Source organism: Anser brachyrhynchus (assembly GCF_964034855.1).
Source record: "Anser brachyrhynchus genome assembly, chromosome: 14".
Taxonomy (NCBI): domain Eukaryota; kingdom Metazoa; phylum Chordata; class Aves; order Anseriformes; family Anatidae; genus Anser; species Anser brachyrhynchus.
In genome coordinates, this window is record NC_137709.1 from 7,962,874 (window position 1) to 7,980,657 (window position 17,784).

Below are 17,784 nucleotides of genomic sequence, written 5' to 3' on the forward strand. Positions count from 1 at the left end.
CACCAGTCATTCTGGAAGGTGGTGTAAACTAGAAATTTAACAACTTCCAGGAATTACCACCCATTTTTGCTGCCTGCACCCTTCTTCAGAAATGATTGTTTATGGGTCAGGACATGCACAGTTGCCTTTACAGCAGCCATTATGGTTGCAAAATGGTATTTTGCAGATTTGTTTATTGCAGACTGAGGAACTTTTGTAGCCAAATGTTGAAATCAGACCTGAGCCAAAGAGGAAGCAGAGCTTTCTGGCTTCACCATTGTGTCTGCTGCAACTTTGTGCCTGGGGATAAATGGCGAGCTTGAATCTTTGTGTTGTGGATTTTGTACATTTTCCTGAAAAAAAAAAAAAACATGTCCTTTCTACAGGCTTGTAGGTGGCTGTTTCAGGAGAAACAGTGATACGATATTCATTTTTTTGCAGATTGAAATATTTTACGACTGTTATTTTTTCCTGTGCAAAAGCAGCTGACAGGCAGTTGCATCTTGCAACCGACTCAAAGCTGGCTTGGTGCAGCCGAAACATGGCTGTGGCACCGTGCTGTGCTTCTGGAAGCAAACACGGTACCATCAGCCCTGTGTCAGAGGCCTTTCCCAGTTCATCCAGTTGCAAATGAGCTCCTGCTCGCTCGGGCTGCTTCAAAGGCACCTGGACACAGCAGTTGCTCCAGAGCTCCCTTCTGTGCTCTTGGCAAGAGAAACAAGTGTGTCGTGACCATATTAGCCATGCTGCTCGCGAGGTTTGGACAGGCATTTGACCTTTTGCTGAAGATGTATGAACTTCTTTAGGAAGCGGTTATGAACACTCCCTATTCACTCTCTGTAGGTAATTAAGCAGTAATACTAATGCAGTCCTGGAATAATTGCCAAGCTGTCATGTAGTCATTGGTCCTACGGAAAAGGGACAGAGAATAAAATGATGAAACTAGGGAAAGATGCTGACAAATGCAGGTGAAAGATTCCAGCACAGGCACTACCAAGACTGGAAACAACCGTCTGTAGCATTCAGACATGGCAGCGGAGTTTCATCAAATTTCTTTGTACTCATTGCATTGCTGTGTTGCTGAAAAAAAAATCTTGTTTAGCAAAAGTAAGGAGCAGCAAGAAAAAATAATGTTTTCTGTCAGTGATTAAAACCACAAGAAAATTCTTCTTTGCTCTCAGTTAGGAATTGTGCTGTTGCTGTATCAAACTAAAAGTCAGGCATGAGAAAGTGATTTAATCTGTAATCAGAAGTGACAGAGAAAGGATTCAAAAACCTTACAGAAAAAAAAGAAAAACTGATTTGGTGAACTGGGTTGTTTGTTCCCCCCAGAGATTGGGATGGACTTTTAGGATTCTTTAAAAAAAAAAAAAAAAAAAACTCTTTCTCCCATTGTATTACAGAAGAAATTAAAATGACCAGATCTTGAACAAACATGCTATTCTCGAATGAATACTTCAGAACCCTTTGCTGCCTTGAGGGCAATAGGTATATGTAGGTATATCTGTTGTCCATTCCTTTTAATGGTGAATTCAAATAACATCGCCCTTCTTCTACAAAATCCACTTATCCAGATTGTAAACTTGTCTTTTGTTGGAGAGAACAATGTGTGTCAGGAGGGAGATATACCAAGAAGGTTTTTTTGCGTGTTTGCTTTTACTTCAAAGTACATCCCAGGCAAAAAGGCTAGAATTTATGTAAAGTGTATAGGCTTCTAGTCCAAGCTGAAATGTGTGTTCAGATTGTGTTACCTTAATCCTGTTTAAGGAAAAAGAAGAATCATCCACCATCAGATTAATATTGATTAAATGTCACAAGGATTATGAAAGAAGCATACTGTACACTTACCAAGCACTGAAATCAAGTTTAAAAGTGTGGCAGATTTATGTTTTATTTCCTAAGTGTCTTCCCCAGCCTTCACAACCCTGACCTGTTTGAAGCAGAAAGAATATTCTCCTTGATAAATTTCCACTGGGTATTCCCACTTCAGGTGCTCTCCTGAGTTTCTTTGCAACATTACACAAGAATGCCAAGAACAGCTTCAAAGGAATTCAGTGATGACATTGCTATTGTTGAGCTGCAGAAAGTGTTGAAAGACCCCAAAACTACATGAGATGGAAATATCTAGAGGTCAGCATAGGTTGTATCAACTTTTCTTCATATGCATTTTCTCGGTTTGGGTACAAGCCCTTCATTTCTTTTATATTATTCCCTTTGTATTTCTCAGACCATCAACCACTGAAGCTAGGCTATTGAAGTTGAACATGTCTACAGACACATGCATCACTAATGATCTGCATGCTCATCTTAGAGCTTGCTGCTCATCTTATTGTTTGCAAGTTTTCTAGCTTAAAACCAGGCTCCATTTATTTCTTAGGGCTATGAGTCAGATAACTTCTTCTCCTCCACCCAGCAGAGCTGGTGGTGCTGGAGTCACAAGGAGTTCCCATCTGGCATGACTCAACCACAGCCCAATGCACAAGGGTTGATTCACTCCCGGTGTGCATACAGTGCCAAGACAAAAACATGAAGCTTGTATCTTTCAGATATAGATGTGAAAGAGACAAAAAGATATTTGCTAACAGATTCTAAATAATTTATATTGCATTTTTATTAAAAACACACTTGATGCTGTACATGATTCATTATATAGACTCTCCTTAAAAGAACAACTCCCCAACACTTTGACAATGAAGGTATACAGACAGACCTTTGAATAAACCATTTTCATCCTATACTAGAAAGAAATATGAATGAAGCTTTATGTCTTTTATTCAATGCAGTGGCTTAACCTAGCCATGTTATTATTGTTAGGCCCTGAAATAGAATTCATTGATTTCAGATTTGATGGGATTCAAGGGGAGCAACAGCAATTACTATGTTCATCCATTTAAAAACATAAATTAGGGATGAATAAGGCTTTTAAAGCTAGGAATTAAAAGAAGTGGGCACAAATCATTTCTACCTATATTGTATTGGATTTACTTCCTGGATATCTGTTTGCCCAGACACCTTCCTGAGACTATCACATATTACCCCAATGAGACTTACAGGGGAGAGAACCTCATCAGATGAGTATTTTCATGAACAAATTGCTGAATGCATCCTGATCAATAATAGTGGGAATGAAGGTAGCTTCTGGAGATCATCAGCATGCTATACATTGCCTCTTGACTTGAGCTAGAAAAAAACTCTGAGCAAATCCTTTTTTCTTCTCCCCTCCTTTGCACAGTACTGAAGACAGGCTTAAGCCAACTTAATCACCACATGTGTCACAGGGCTTTGAGATCCTGATTTCATCATAAAACGGTGATATGCAATATTCAGGTGTACTCTGGATCTGGAATTATTACTTGAAGAACACACAGAGTGGGAAAGGAAAGTGTCCTTTAGAAAGAAAAACAAAAAAAGGAAAATGAAGGAAAGTGGGGAATGGCTAACCAGGTGTATTTCCACCTGAGTGGAAACCTGATTTTTTTCCCTTCATGTTCTGTTCACCCCCGAGTGCTGTTCAGCTGATTGCCACCTACCCTTGACAGCAAGAGCATCAACCATTGGTCTAAAAATACCTATCATGGCTTTGCATTTGGATTCTTCTCTCTGTTCCAGCTGATAGCAGTGGAAGGCCAGAGCAACAGTTTTGTGCAGAGGGAGCAGGATGTGAGCAGTATCTCGTCACAATGGCAGGAGCCCAGTTCTGGCTGGAGGGAGACACCTTGCACTAGGGAAGGTGCCAGGACAGTGTTACGCAGCTCAGGTACTTTGGCAGGGCACAGGAAAAACAAAAGGCAGCTGGACAAGCTCAACTGTTGATTCCCACTTTCCATTGGTTGGATTTGTTGCTGGCTAAGAAAACGCATGTTCCAGCTGAGATTTGCTCTGTTCTTGGGGCATTTGTAATTTCTTTCTCTCCTACAGATTTAATGGCATCCAGCCATTATCGAGGTCACACAAGAGCCTTTGCCTTGCTGGGATGTTAGTAATCTCCCATATTTTTTTTCTCACAAAGCTCATGAGATTGATCAGCCAATTCCAAATTGTATGAAGAGGGCTAGCACTTCAAAAGATGCTCTTCAGCAGGAGACCAGGAGACTGGCAGACCAACATATAGATACTTAACATGATGCTTCTGCTTTGTTTCAATGCAAAACTGGGATTAAAAATAAAAACAAAAAAGCCCAGTCCACTGACTCTTTTTCTTGCTTCCACGTTGGAAACAGTGAGGGCAGCTTGCTGTGCCTGGCATGTGCTCTGCAGCAAGAAGACAGTGTCTTTATGTGCAAGAACTGAAGCTGCTGAAGCCGCGTGTTGGTGGCACTGTAGGCTCCCACAGCAGGTGCAGAGTAGGATGAGGGAGGCAAGAAGAGATCCAGAAGCTGGATGTAACTCCAGAAGCTCACTTGCAGTGGTCCAACCTCAACCAGGCTTGTCTTCTGGATGTGGCAGTAGGCTTCTAAGAAACCTGAAGTGCCAGAGAAAAGTCAGTCTTATTTGGCAGACCTGTTCTCATGTGGTCTTTCTTTTGATTCTCAAAGAAAAGAAGATAAACACGAATAAAACCAAGCAAATGGAAACAAAACTGAGACTGAATACTGAATGTTCCCTTGCTATAAAGCTCTTGCTTTCTGATCTCGCTCGAAGTGAACGCATACAGGGGTCTTGGATGTTTGTTCCCCCACACCTTATGCACTAGAGGGGAAAAAAACATTCACTGGGTGAATCTTTATGGAGATTCAGAACACTTTAGGTAGATTCTGTCATATGCTTTATAAGTTCCTGACTGATTGTGTGGAATTAAGTTATTGGGCAGAGAACCAGCTAATGGAAACACATTGATGAAATCATTTTTGAGGGACATTAAATGGAACTTAAAATAAAGCTGAAATGGCTTTATGGATTTTTCAGTCAAACTGTTTATGAACATTTATTGGTGGTAAATTACAGAGTGTCAGAAGGAGGAATCAGTAGGTATGGCTTTTAATAGAACTCACTCTGATATAATACTGTGAGAAAGAATAGTTTATTGCTTAGGGATGTATGATACAGTATGTTTAAATACAAATTAAATGATTGTTTTCTCCTAACTGTCTTTGGCCGTTTGCAGGTAAGTTGCCCTTAGCAGCAGCAAGTCTTATAAGGTGAAAAAATATTTTCAGTACTTTGCAATGAAATGGAAATTTTATACTATGCATTTCTCATGGTAGATAGCAGATTTTTTAATAACATAACCCAGGAAGTAGACACTCTGTTATACAATAGTTAATTTAAATTTGCTTTATGCTTAGTAAAGGAAGAAGAGGGATATAGTAGCTTTGCCTGAGAAGGAAGATTGTAACAGCTAATTCTTGAACAGTGGGAGGCATGCATTAGTACTGTTTGCCAAAACCCTCATTCCTTGGGTAGGGAACAGTGAAAATATGCCTGTGGGAGTGCAAGACTGGAAGGCACCTTCTGGTCTTGCAAATCTTGTCCCTCATTTTGAGATTCCACACCTTATAATCATGATTTTGTCAAATCTGTTGTTGTCTGTCACATCTACTCTAAGAGAAAAGCTGTTTCCATTTTTTGCTCCCTTGGTGGCTAGAAAACACCTGCTTTTCTTCCAAAATGTATTTGAGACCAGTTTATTGATATTTGCTCTCATGCCAACATTGGCCTATAGCCAGTAGTTCTTTTTCCTTTGTGTTATTTATCCTCCTAATGTATTTATACACAGTATTCATATCCTTTCATTGTCATGCTGCTGAACTAAAAAGTCAAGTCCTTCTAGTCTTCTTTTGTAGGATAGGTATTTTCAGTTCCTGCACTCAGACAATATTTCCTTTCTCTACACTTTCCTCAAATGAGGATGAGCTGGAGGCTGCTTAATAGTTCAAGGATTCACTGGTGATTCATAATAAATGTGATTTTTTTCATGTTCCTATGTTCCTGTTAGTCTTGCCTCTTCCCTTTCAGTTTAATGTCATGGTTTCCTTCCCTTTGGCCCTGTCCTGCTGCTATGAATCATGAGTAGCCCTTGGCCCCTTTATGGGATGTTACCGTCCAGGAAGCATCCAATATGGAGCAGAAATCCTCACTACTTTCTAAGCACTTGGCCTTAGATTCATATTTTTAACTTTTACCTTCTGTCTCTCTTCTTCCACTCCCTAAGGTCACTCATTTATTTTCCATGACATCCCAATCCTCCTCTGCAGACCCAAGATGGACTAATTCACTATTGACAGCATATTTCCCTCAAACTTTCCTTCTTTTTGTGCCAAGACCTTTAGTATAAATTTTAAATGAGGTCACTTCCTCCAGCCTAACAACTTCACTTTCAACATAGTCCAGCACTGATGCTATCACAGCCTGGCTGGGGACTCCCACAGTGGCCAAGAGCCAGACTTTGACACAAATGTCCATATGGAGGATGTTTGGGGAGCTGCCGATCTCCCAGGCAGAGACTGAGGCTCTTCATTGTGCAAGAGAGAGGGGTGGTGGCATTGGACACGTTTGAGACATATAGCATTTCAGGTAGGCCAGAAAAAAACAGAGAATGGATATTTACGGTTTCTCACAGTCCGAGGCAGAACAAGCATCCACTGAAATCAGCAGGCAGCAAGTTGAAACCAAAAGATGAACTTCTCCAGAATATTTAGTCCAGCTGTGAGTCCCTTGGTACAGAACTGGGGATAAATAAAATGATAGGTTCAAAAAGAGAGGTGAGAAAAGCTTATTGGTGTCTCTCCAGTGGTCACAGCCAGCTCAAGGTGTCCCTCAGCTGCTGACAGCCAGTCAAGGGAGGGATGGGAGGGCTCAGTCCTGGTTCCTCAGCATCCCCTCGTGGCTGCTGTCCTACACAGTGACGGGGACAGGCGGCCCTTTGGGAGAGCTCATGTTCTTAAGAGGGAATAATAAGAGATGATACTGTCAAGGCAGTAAGCCTTATCAAGGTGGGTAGCCTTCACTTCTAATCCATATCAAAAGGGAGAAAAAAGGGTGAGATTTGGAAATCTCATTCCTGTTCTCAGTGCATAAAGGACTCTTCCGTGGATGTGGGGAATGATGAACAGAGGAAAAGAGGGTCTAAGATCTGTATGAAGGGAAAGGAAAATGAGATGGATGAAAGGAATAGGAGGTTTTTTTTTTATTTTTGGCCTTCCTGAAATGACTACATCGGAGTCTCCGTTAGTTTTGTTTCTAAAGTTGCTTCCTGCGTTCAAAAAAAAATAATGAACACCTGGAAAGTTCCAGATCATTAGAAATATGCGAAAGTTTTCCCTTATTCTTCAGACAGTTCTGGTTACTTGCAGATCTTACACTTAGTGTGTAAAAACGATATAATTACCCACATAAACAGAGTCATCAAATAAGCAATGCAAGTGGAAAGGGTGCAAGAATATCTATCTGCACCTCTCCAGCTTCACTTTCTCATCTTTCTCACCTCAAAAATCATTGTGCTATTATGCAGATATGTGCAGGCTGCGTCTTCTGCTAAGTTTCATTGCAAAGCTAATAACCAAGGCAATTGTGTGGATAAGCAGAGACTTAAATCATTTGGAAACTGTTGAGAGAGGACAGATCAGATAATAATAACCTTCATGGTTGGCAAGTTACAGCTGCTTTTGACAACTTGTAACAATGAAGACTTATACTAAAGTTAAGAGCTAAATATCTGTATTGGGCCATAGGATCAATTTCAATACCCAAGTATAAAGCCTCAAACTTTAGGCTGCTTTTGTCATCTTTGAGATTACTTTGCTGTTCTCTTGGTTAAAAAGTAGGAGTTGCTTTTTGTTTTATAGAGTGCTTATTTTTATTCTGATTTTCATTTAACACAGTGGGATGGCTTGGTTAATCTATTTCACTGTAAGGAAAGAGCAGTCATGTGGAAGCCATGTGTGTTTCTCACTTAGAACAGTAGTTACAGCAGGATGTTGTGTTTGTGTGTTTTGCATCATCTCAGAATATTTTTTTATTCTATAATGCTGACTTCCAGAGTGCACGTAGGTAACAAATTTAATAGCACATATTAAGAAAGATCTCAAAGTGCATCTAAAAGATCTTGTCAGGATCTGTAGTTGGCACCAATAGGTTTATCAAAGAAAAAATTAAGGATTTTTTTTTTTAAATGCCACTGGTAAAGTTTGCATTGGATAATTGGTCACATTGCATCTGAATACAAGACCGCAGGTCCAGATTCAGGAATGTAGGTCACACTTGCTCACTGGGTAGGCAGCTACATTCTAGAGATCAGGAAACAAATTTCTAGTGCACTGGTGTGGTAAGACTATCATTCACATATGTGTTAGCTGTGGAAGTTTCAGTAGGAGAGAGAAAGTGCCGCTGTGCTGCATGGAGCAGTAGTGACACCCCTTGGGGACTCCTGCGTACAGTCCTGAGGTCTTGAGTAGAGTGTTTTAGAAGTGGAATGGGTTCAGAAAAGGAGCAGTAAGAAGCCCAGAAAATGTGAATCATTCACAGGAATGATTTAGAAAGATGTTACTTTCAAGAAAATCAAAGAGAAAGTTGATGTGGTTGGGTCACCATCAGTAACCATCTACGGAAGGTGGGGATTTCTGTTCGTGCAGGACCTATTCATTGGCATGCAATGGCACAAGAAAGTTTAGTGGCTGAAAGCTGATGTGAGACCAATTCAGGTTAGATACGCATTTAAAAATTAGAACAATTAGACAGTGGAAAGGCTTACCACAGGATGACACAGGCTGTCTTTGGCTTAAAACTGAAATAGGAAGAGTACATGCTTCTTAAGAAGCAGTCACAAAATATGGACCTGATGCAGAAATGGCTGGGTGAAAACGTCCAGCCTGTGTTATGCAGGTGGTCACATCAGGGGATCGCAGTGGCCTGAAACTCAGGAAAGCTGTTTAATATTACCTAGCAGTTCACAGCTCGTAATCTAAAAACACTCATCAAATCGGGATAGTGCTGTCCGCCCCACTGTCTGTACAAGAAAGGGGAAATGTGCAGAAGTTAAATGACTTCTGGGTCTCACATCAAACCAGTGGCTGAACTGGGACTAGAGCCCCATCTCCTGCCTGCTTGTGCTGCATTTCAGCCAGAGAACACCTCCCTCCTTTTCCCCAGGCAAAAGCACAGCCTGACCTGAGCCACTTCCAGTGACTGAGCCGAAATTTGGTTTTCTCCTTTGAGTATCTCTCAGAGCAAAAGATAATTTCTTGACATGCATGCAGGTTCATTAATGAGGGATGTAGCTGGATTAGAAGTCTTGTTAACAAGGAGGTATCTTTTCCAAGCTCCCTGCATCAGCTGGGTCAGCAAACACTTCCCACGCTCAGGGTACAAGCAGCTGCTTTTACAACCAGAAGTGCAGGTTGTAGGCAAATCCCACTTGTAATCAAGGCAACCAATTTCAGGTAATCAAGGTCTGGCTTTTCCCGGGGACAGAAGCAATGTGTGCAAGAGAGAAATGGGGTCAGGGAATGGGTTAAATTGCACCTAGGTATGATTTGACAATCACTCCCCTGATAACAGCTTATAATGTTTACAATTTGTCTTCTGTTTTGTTTTGTGATTTCAGGAGCAGAAGGCACAGTGTTCCCTAAATCTATAGAAACTCCCAATGTCAGGGCAGACCCCTTCAAGGAACTAAGGTAAACTTTGGAATATGGTTTAACGGTAACTCAGTGGCACCTTGCTGGAGTTGTGCATACTGCTGGGCATCATTTCTGCTTTTGCACAAGAACTTGGGCTTTGCTTTGGATGGCATCACCAAGGGGATGCCGTGAAAGAGAAGGGATCTTCCATGTTTATGTCTGATGTGACCGAGCTAAAGGCAATCGTGGGTAATGAGAGCATCGTTTCTCCTCCGTAACACACTCTGCTTACCCTGGGCTCAGCCTTTGCAAAGAAATAGAGAAATCTTTTGCTGGTTGTGCAGGGAGGTATGGGAGTCTCTGCCGAATCACAGGGCTTAAAAATAGCCAAAATGGTAATGCTCTTCAGCATTATCTGTCTTGCAGAAATGCAAATCCTCCCTGACCTGCACTGGGTCTAGCTGTGCACGCATGTCACTGCTGAAACTTCCAGAGATACCTCTTGCTGACAGCAATGTATCAGGAGGGAGAAAACTGCACAGTTCCTGAGAACCAGTTTTCCCACAAACTAATGCTATGCATTATATAAAATAAAATATAAAAAATTAAAAAGAAAAAAGGTCACTACAGGTTAGCTTCTATGACTGCTCTCTGAAAAAAAAACTGATCATATGATGACTAAATCTGCAGCAACCTTCCAGCCAAAAGGGCTGTAGGGGTTTTTCACCAGTGCTCAAATTATTCTTGCTTAGAAAGAGAGAAAAAATGGAAAACGACATCTTGTCTTTATATCTTGGGTTGCAAACACTCCTCTCCTGGAGAATGCTGGGGATAAAACAATCTTCAGACAGCTGAAGTTGTGTGCAAGCACTGCAGATTTGCTCTGGATGCACCGAGATGGGAGACAACCTCTCATTAACTCTCTCTGCTTTGATACTGGGGGTAGTTGTGGTCCAGCCTAGATTACCGTGAAAGATGAACAACATCCTGGCTGTCTTCCCTTGTGTCTATCACTAGCTTTCAGTTTCTCTCCAGAAACACTCTAATTGTTCCCAATCTGCACTCTGGGGATCACATGTCAGACCAAAAGTGCACCAGTGATGTGACTCAGTTCATTATGAAAGTTTATTCTTTTCCTCGGAGTGGTGTCATAAACACCACCTTGTGGGTTTTGTTGTTGTTGTTGTTTTGTTTTGTTTTTCAGTCTTGGTATACTTCCTTTAAAAAAATAAAGAAGAAATGGAGTCTTTGCTCAGCCTGCCATGCAGCTGCTGGGGCAGCTCCAGGGTCTGCTGTGGTGGAAGGAGCCCCAGGAGGGCAGGGGAGGGTTGTGCAGGGCACACGTGTCCTCCTTTCCTCTGGGCAGAGCAGGCAAACGAAGCACTCATGAGTTGGGTGGAATTGTGGGTGAGGTTCAAGTGGCAAAGGCTTTCTCACTCAGCCCGTCGTTGCAGACATTTTCAGGGGGAGGGGGAAAAAAAAGTATAAAATATCCAGTGGCATCAAAATGATTTAGACAATAACGTCCCATTTCTGGTAGTGATTTAGGTCCAAGTTTGTGCTTGCTTAGGAATTTTCTAAATGTGGGAAGGGAATTTAATCCAAATAAATGTAAGATGTCACATTAGAGGGGACAAATGTGAATTAAAGTAGCCTTAATCTGATTGAGTATGCTTCTGTTCCAAAGAGAATTAAGCTAAATTAAATTGAAATGAATTAATGGTGGTATCCATGCAAGGGGTTGATTCAGTATATTCGATCTGCTTTAAATTCTTGTTATTTCACTTGTTCTACGTAGAGAGCTGTTGGATAACTGGCTTTCTTTGAAATTAGTGGACTGTCTGAAAAAAAAAATCTTTTAAAAATCTGGTGATTTTCTTTTGCTTTTTAAGGGAAAATAATTGAAATTTAGTAGGGCTTACTTTGGAAAAGGACCTGACGGGTCCCAAAACATTTCATGTGCTCCTGAAAATTTTATCTTGGCAAAAGATAGATGTTTTTTCCACCACCCTGAAAGGAAAAGAGGCAAGGGTAGCATTGTGTAGAGAAAGTAAGGTTTCTTGAGAGCAAATGCTCTATTCCTCCCCAAACCAAGAACCATCCTTCTCTCTCTATGCATACCCAAGTTTGCTGGAGCACTGCCTGCTTCTTAGGTGAAATGGAGCCTGTTGGGTGCAGCACAGAGTTCTCACAGGGAGTAATCTTACTCTGGGGTGATATTCTTTGGCACCTTCCTATTTTGATAGCAGTGTGCGTGCATAAGGTGTCCTTTTAGCCTGTTTAAAAAGATGCTGCAGTGAAATGGGACTGAATGAGGTGGCAGCTATGGGTCCAGAGCTGTTATCTGTTACCACTAGGAAAGCAGCATTATAAACATGGACTCAGTAGCTGGCTTGACACTAAAAGACCTTTTTCTGTAACAAATATTACAGACCTTTCTTTCCTCCTTAGGCTGAAGTTCCTGGGGAGAAGGTGCACGGTCTGTTATTGTGGGCTGTCGCCAGCACCACCAACCTCAATCACTGTTCCTAGACCAAACGGCTAAGATTAGTTACATGATTGATCCATTTGCTCTTTTCAGTAGCATAGAGACTCCCACTTTTTCTTTAGGAGACTTCAAAATAAGGTGACAACGACTGTCACTAACAGAAAGAGAGGAGACCAACTGCTCCTGTCACTACTGGGAGTCAGACCATCTGTATGTCTTCCTTCCCTTCCTCCTCTACTTAACAGACAGACTGATTTCTCCTTCGACACAGGCGGTATGCCATCATGCCAATCATTTCTGCTTCTTTCCTTCTTTTTCTTCCATATCCCACAGGCCTTCCATCATGCCCAAGTGTCACAAAGACTGATACACTCTGAGCAATGGCATATATATTCTCCATAGACTTTCTGTCCCCGCTTAGCTGATGAACGATCTTTAGTTCATATTCCTTCTAAATTCCTTTATTAGTAACTGGCTGCTCTACAAGGTGGTGGCCACATTCCTGGAGAACAGACAAGGTAGCTGTCCTCTCAGAGCACTAGCAGGCTCCGTGTGATCCTTTTTTCTACGTGCTCTTTTTAAAATACTTTAGTTCTACAGTGGTTAAGATGGAGAAAATTCAGGTGGCAATATGTGCTCAGCTTTTTCTTACGTGCTAATCCCATGTGAGAGCTGTAAGGCTGCAGGAATTGGTTGGGTGCTGGTTAGACCCAGGTCCAAACTTTGCTGCCGTCTTCTCAGGAGATTTTCCATGATTCCTATGCTACAGAAAGGCTCATGTGTCCCAAAACAAGAATCCTACACAGCCCGGTATCAGCTGTATTAGGAATGGCAGAGCTCATAAATGCCCTGTTTAATGCAGAGGTGGGTGTTATTAATGGTTCATATTTTCTTGTTGCGATTAAGAGTGTTCTTTAATAATTACTTCAGAATAGAAATATATGAAAAACTATTAGTATACTTTTGTGAATATTTTCATGTTTTTACTTAATGAAATTATTTTTAGACTCCTAAAAGTTTTGGTAGTTGCTCATTGGGTTGTAAGCTGGTCAAAAACAGTAAAAAGGAAAACAAATTCAAATTATTTTCATTTTTTTGGACTGCTTACCATTGCCATTCAGTATCGTTCCTGAAGAGTTTAAGGGAAAGGTTTGGGAGATTTGTTTGGGCCACTGAAATATTTCTAGTAATCTGTATTGACTCGTTAAAATGCAAGTTGGTGTCCTTATGATGGCCTATATATAAAGGTTGAATTCCTGATGCCCTTTTCTCACTGGATTGTTTAAATAGAGCCCAAGTAACTTGGTGAGAGCCTGTCTTGAGAGCCTCTCCTTGACACTGACAGAAATCACCTGGCTTCTGCTATTTGTCTTCTTTCAAATAGGAAATATATATTAAGGCGTGTAACAGAAGTTGTCTGACAGTCACAAGTTCAGCACTTCCACTGCCACTGAGACATCCTTTGAGGTGAACGATAAGGGGTAGACTAGCTGATGAGAAGGAAAATAATTGGGGGTGGGTGTGTAATTAAAAAGTGAGTTGCCCGATATAAGAAAAAAAACATCGGGGGGTGATGTTAAACTGCTGAGTGCTGGAAGCTGGGAGGACGTATGCTGGATGGGTGCTGTGTAACAGCACCTGTCCCTGGCTCCTGCTAAGACCCAGTTCCTGGGCTTGGTGAACCCTTGCAGTGACACAGGGTGAGAGCATGTGGGCTTCATCTGATGGGTCCTGCTGTGACAGGCACCAGGAATGTGCCTCCTCAACCCAAACTCCCCTGTTCAGACTCAGGGATAGGTATCTACCCCATGGCCAGGTCGTGCCAGGCAGGGGCACCTGGAGTGTGTTGCTGGAAACCTGTTTTAGGGCATTTCTGTTCCTAAAGTTAAATAAAAATAAATCAGCATAAAGTTCCCTCCATGAGGGGCAAGCGCAGACCTGGAGTTCATACACTGTTATTGTAAGTTAAAAAAAATGCAGTAAACTGCTCATGCAAGGCCAGGAAACCAATGGATGATTGTTTTTTTCTGTAATACGCAAATATAGTTAAGGGAGAATTAATCCCTTGGGCATGAAGGGGTAATTTTTGACCAAAGTTAATTACGAAGCACTGAAATTACCAAATGGCAGATGAAATGCACTTGCAGTTTGATTTTATTACTGCAATTCTACCTTAACATGTACAGTACTGAACTATCCAAATAGTCCAAGTGAGACCTATTGTACCAAAAAGCAATTTAAATACAGTGCTTAGCTAATGTAACAATAGTCGTTTTGTAAAATAATAATTCTTATCGAATTAGGGTTTCTCTCAGCTGTGTTTCACAAAGCAGCAGAGACATTTTCAATAAGTACGAACACAAATAATGTTTCTGTCTAAAACCCAGTACATTAATGAAGATTAAGAGAACAAAAATTAGAGGGATGGGGAGGGGGAAAGAATTGTATAAAAGAGGAAGTATTTAGTGGGAAATGGGAGTAGTGTGTGATCCTGAAACATAGTTTAGTTTACAACAAACACTTGGGGATTTCTGTGAGGTGTCAGCAAGGGAAAAATGGTCATTTTAGCCTTGTATCTAACTGGTGTTATTTTTGGACTGATATGCCAGAAAGGATGCAATTATTTTCTCTGTTATGCCACTGCAATCCCAGTAATTTTGGCAGTCCTACCAGCTTAGACTACAACAGACTTTTGCCTTGGAATGAGCTTTACTTTCCACTTGGTAAGAAATATGTGATAACTATTTTAATGTGACACAGCTAGGGCAGGATTTATAACACTATCTCCACTCAAGTCAATGCAAACCTGTCAGTGTACAACTGAAATGAGAGAACAGGTTCTTCATTTCTAAACTTCAAGCTAATTTAAGTGGACCCTGATGAGTTTCTTTTGAATGGCAGAAGTCCTCATCACTCCTAGACAACTAATCTAGGAGACCATGTGCGATTCAACAATTTTCTCACGACAGAGAAAGCTTCCTGAAGAATTTGCTATTGGATGAGACTTTTTCAGAGCGCAATTCACACTGATTTCACAGCCACAGCCACTTTGCTTTAGCCTTTCCTCTTGTTGACATCCCTTCAAAGCTGCTGCCCATCCATCTATTATAGTAGACAAGCCACAGCCCTCCCAAGTCAAAGGGAGCCTTTCCATAAGGCTTCTTGGGGATGGTGTATTGAGCACTTTACACAATGCATTTGATATAAGGCTTGGGGTTAAGGAGGCAGTTGATTGCAGGGGCTTTCCATCTGGTAGAATATTCCCATTGCAGAGGGGACTTGCTGTTCTCTCTTGTTGCCCCAGCAGATCTCCCCTTAATGGCTGTCACCTCTTTCACACCCAGCACCAGACGAGGGGGTTAGCTCTTGGTGTGTTTTCCTTCCCTATTTTTAGCAGGTGAAGCCTAGATATGGATCAGATAATCAGGAGGCACACACCTGGCAAATGGCAGAGGCATTGACAGAGCTTTGCTGACTTATCCCAGCTGTATAAATCATGGCACTGCCCTGCTCACTGTGCTGCTAATAGGATCTGTCCATAGACAGGCAGATCCTTTTCAAGGAGGGCTAATGGACAGTGAAAGCAGGCTTGGCAGGAAAGTGAGCTTGGCATAAAGGTGCTTCGATTGCTGAAGTAAAAAATGAGATCGGCTTAAACTAGGAAAAAAAGAAAAAGTAGTCAGGCTTCGTGGCTGAGCAACCTGCAGTTGGGTGCATGGCTCTTTTCAGATGTAGTTGTGTCCCCTGTGCTGCAGCAATGTGTGGGTGCAGGTCTGTGGGTGCAGGAACATCCACCAGAGCTACGTGGCCCTTCAGTGAAAACAGAAGAGTGGGAACAGGGAGGTAAGGGGCAGATTTCTAAATTAAGTTGCTGCCAAATGGCATAGTGTATGGGGTAGACAGCAATGGAAATCTGTCTGTTATTTGGTGGTTGGTTGGAGGATATGCAAGGTTCCTCTCCTTTTGTATATATTTAAGGAGCATAGTCATAAGTGTATGCTTATTACATTTCTCTAGTTAGAGACCAGTGTAACTTTTCCTGGGCTCTGAATAAAATAGCACAGCTTGGTTCATTATTTTCCTTCTGCATTTATTCCATAGGGGTTTCCTAATGCAAACATAACCTTTTTCTGGGAGATATTAATCATCAATCCTGCCTGTTATCTCAGACTGAATATTTTTCGTGTATACAAGATCTGTGTCCTGCCTAGGTGTGTTACGCCTGTGATTGTCATTAGCTTTCAACAGCAGAATATCACTTGCTCTGTAATCAGAGCATTCATCTAACCTTCGAGTGCCGTTCAGAAAGCTGTATGAGCCAGAAGTCCTCTGGGACTTGAGAGAAGCCCTATCAGTGTTAGTAATCTGTACAGTCGTATCCACATCCATCCACTTGAATAACAAAAATGTAAGCTGTTTTTCCTTTTTTTAACTCTCTGTGCAGCACACCACTAACCTTGAGTAGAAAATAGATGCTAATAAATGCAAGGTCTTAAAAATGTGAATTATAGCCATTTCACACTTCATGGCAGACTCATACTGGTGAAATGGCTTAATACTTAATTACAATGCTTGTCCTTCTCTCAAGTGCAGATGACATTCCTCAGATAGATTTTTTAATGACATCTGTGGAAATAAGTTGAGAAACTAATTAGTTATTCATATAATACAGAGTATTGGCCGTGTTCTGATTAAAAGGATGTGGCGACACCCAGCTAACATAATGTATCTTTCTGGTAGTAGTTTAGTCTGCTCCCTGAGGTGATGTTTTTTTGGAAGGTCTTAGAGAAAAAGATAAAAATACCCCCTAGCCTCTGCAACACAAACGTTTATAAAAGACATTGCCTTTCATTTATATTTTGCTAATGATTAATCAGGACTACTCTGTTCAGGAGCAGCATACCTTATTGCTTGTGCCCTAGGAGGAATGCCCGGTCTGCAGGCTCTAAGGACCATTTTTGCAGCGTTGACTTTAATGGGATCTGTAGGTTATTGACTAACTGCAGCCGTAAGCCTCCTGAAAGCGATCATTAGACAACGACCCAGAGAGAAGGGCCAGCAAGCCAGCATTTGTTTCAGTGCAAGGTGAGCAACGTGTTTGCCTTGCAGCAGAGCCTTGCCCCAGTGCTGCATGAACGTGGGTAACTGGGAGGTGGTGGGCTGTGAATCTGCTGGTGTGGGATGTGGCATTTGTAATACCCTGTGAGAGTCTCAATAACTATTGTTTTATCATAATATTTGTACTTAGAAAAGAGCTATTTGCACCAAGGATTTTGAGCATGAAATGCAGAAGTAAACAGAAAGGAGACAAGGAAAGCATCTTACCCACCTGTGGTCCCAATCCCATCTTTAACTTCCTTCGCAAATAGTGTGATATTTAGGGTGTAATCATGTTCAAAATGAGTGAATAGCTCAGAAGAGGAGATTTTGCTTTGAACATAGTTCTTATCTTAAAGAAATGAGAGGGATATAATCCACTGAGCACCATGTTTGCTTTTGGGTAGAAAAACGCGTGGCTTTCTTCAATATTTCTCTCTATCTTTTTATATTTCTCTCCAGCTGTGTATCTTGCATTTCTAAAGCCTGAAGTGAAGAGCAAAGCAGGCAAAATAAAAATCTTTGCCTTACTCAGCACTCAGTACTTGCCTTTAAGGAAGGACTATCTCCCCACTGAGCCTTTGCACGCGAGCCTGGACGCCCTCTTGCAAACCAAAGCCAGCTCCTGCAGCCAGGCAGAGCACAGCATGGGAATCGCAGCTG

General features: G+C 41.5%; 1 protein-coding gene across 12 annotated transcripts in view; it reads left to right on the forward strand.

Moving 5' to 3' along the window:
- SGCD (sarcoglycan delta) overlaps positions 1-17,784 on the forward strand; it is a 526,403-nt gene that overhangs the window by 474,727 nt on the left and 33,892 nt on the right. For all 12 annotated transcript variants that reach the window (XM_080554840.1, XM_080554843.1, XM_080554842.1 and 9 more), the window contains one exon: positions 9,521-9,593. In XM_080554840.1, coding sequence (XP_080410966.1) covers positions 9,521-9,593 — 73 coding nt within the window. The remainder of the gene's footprint in view (positions 1-9,520; positions 9,594-17,784) is intronic.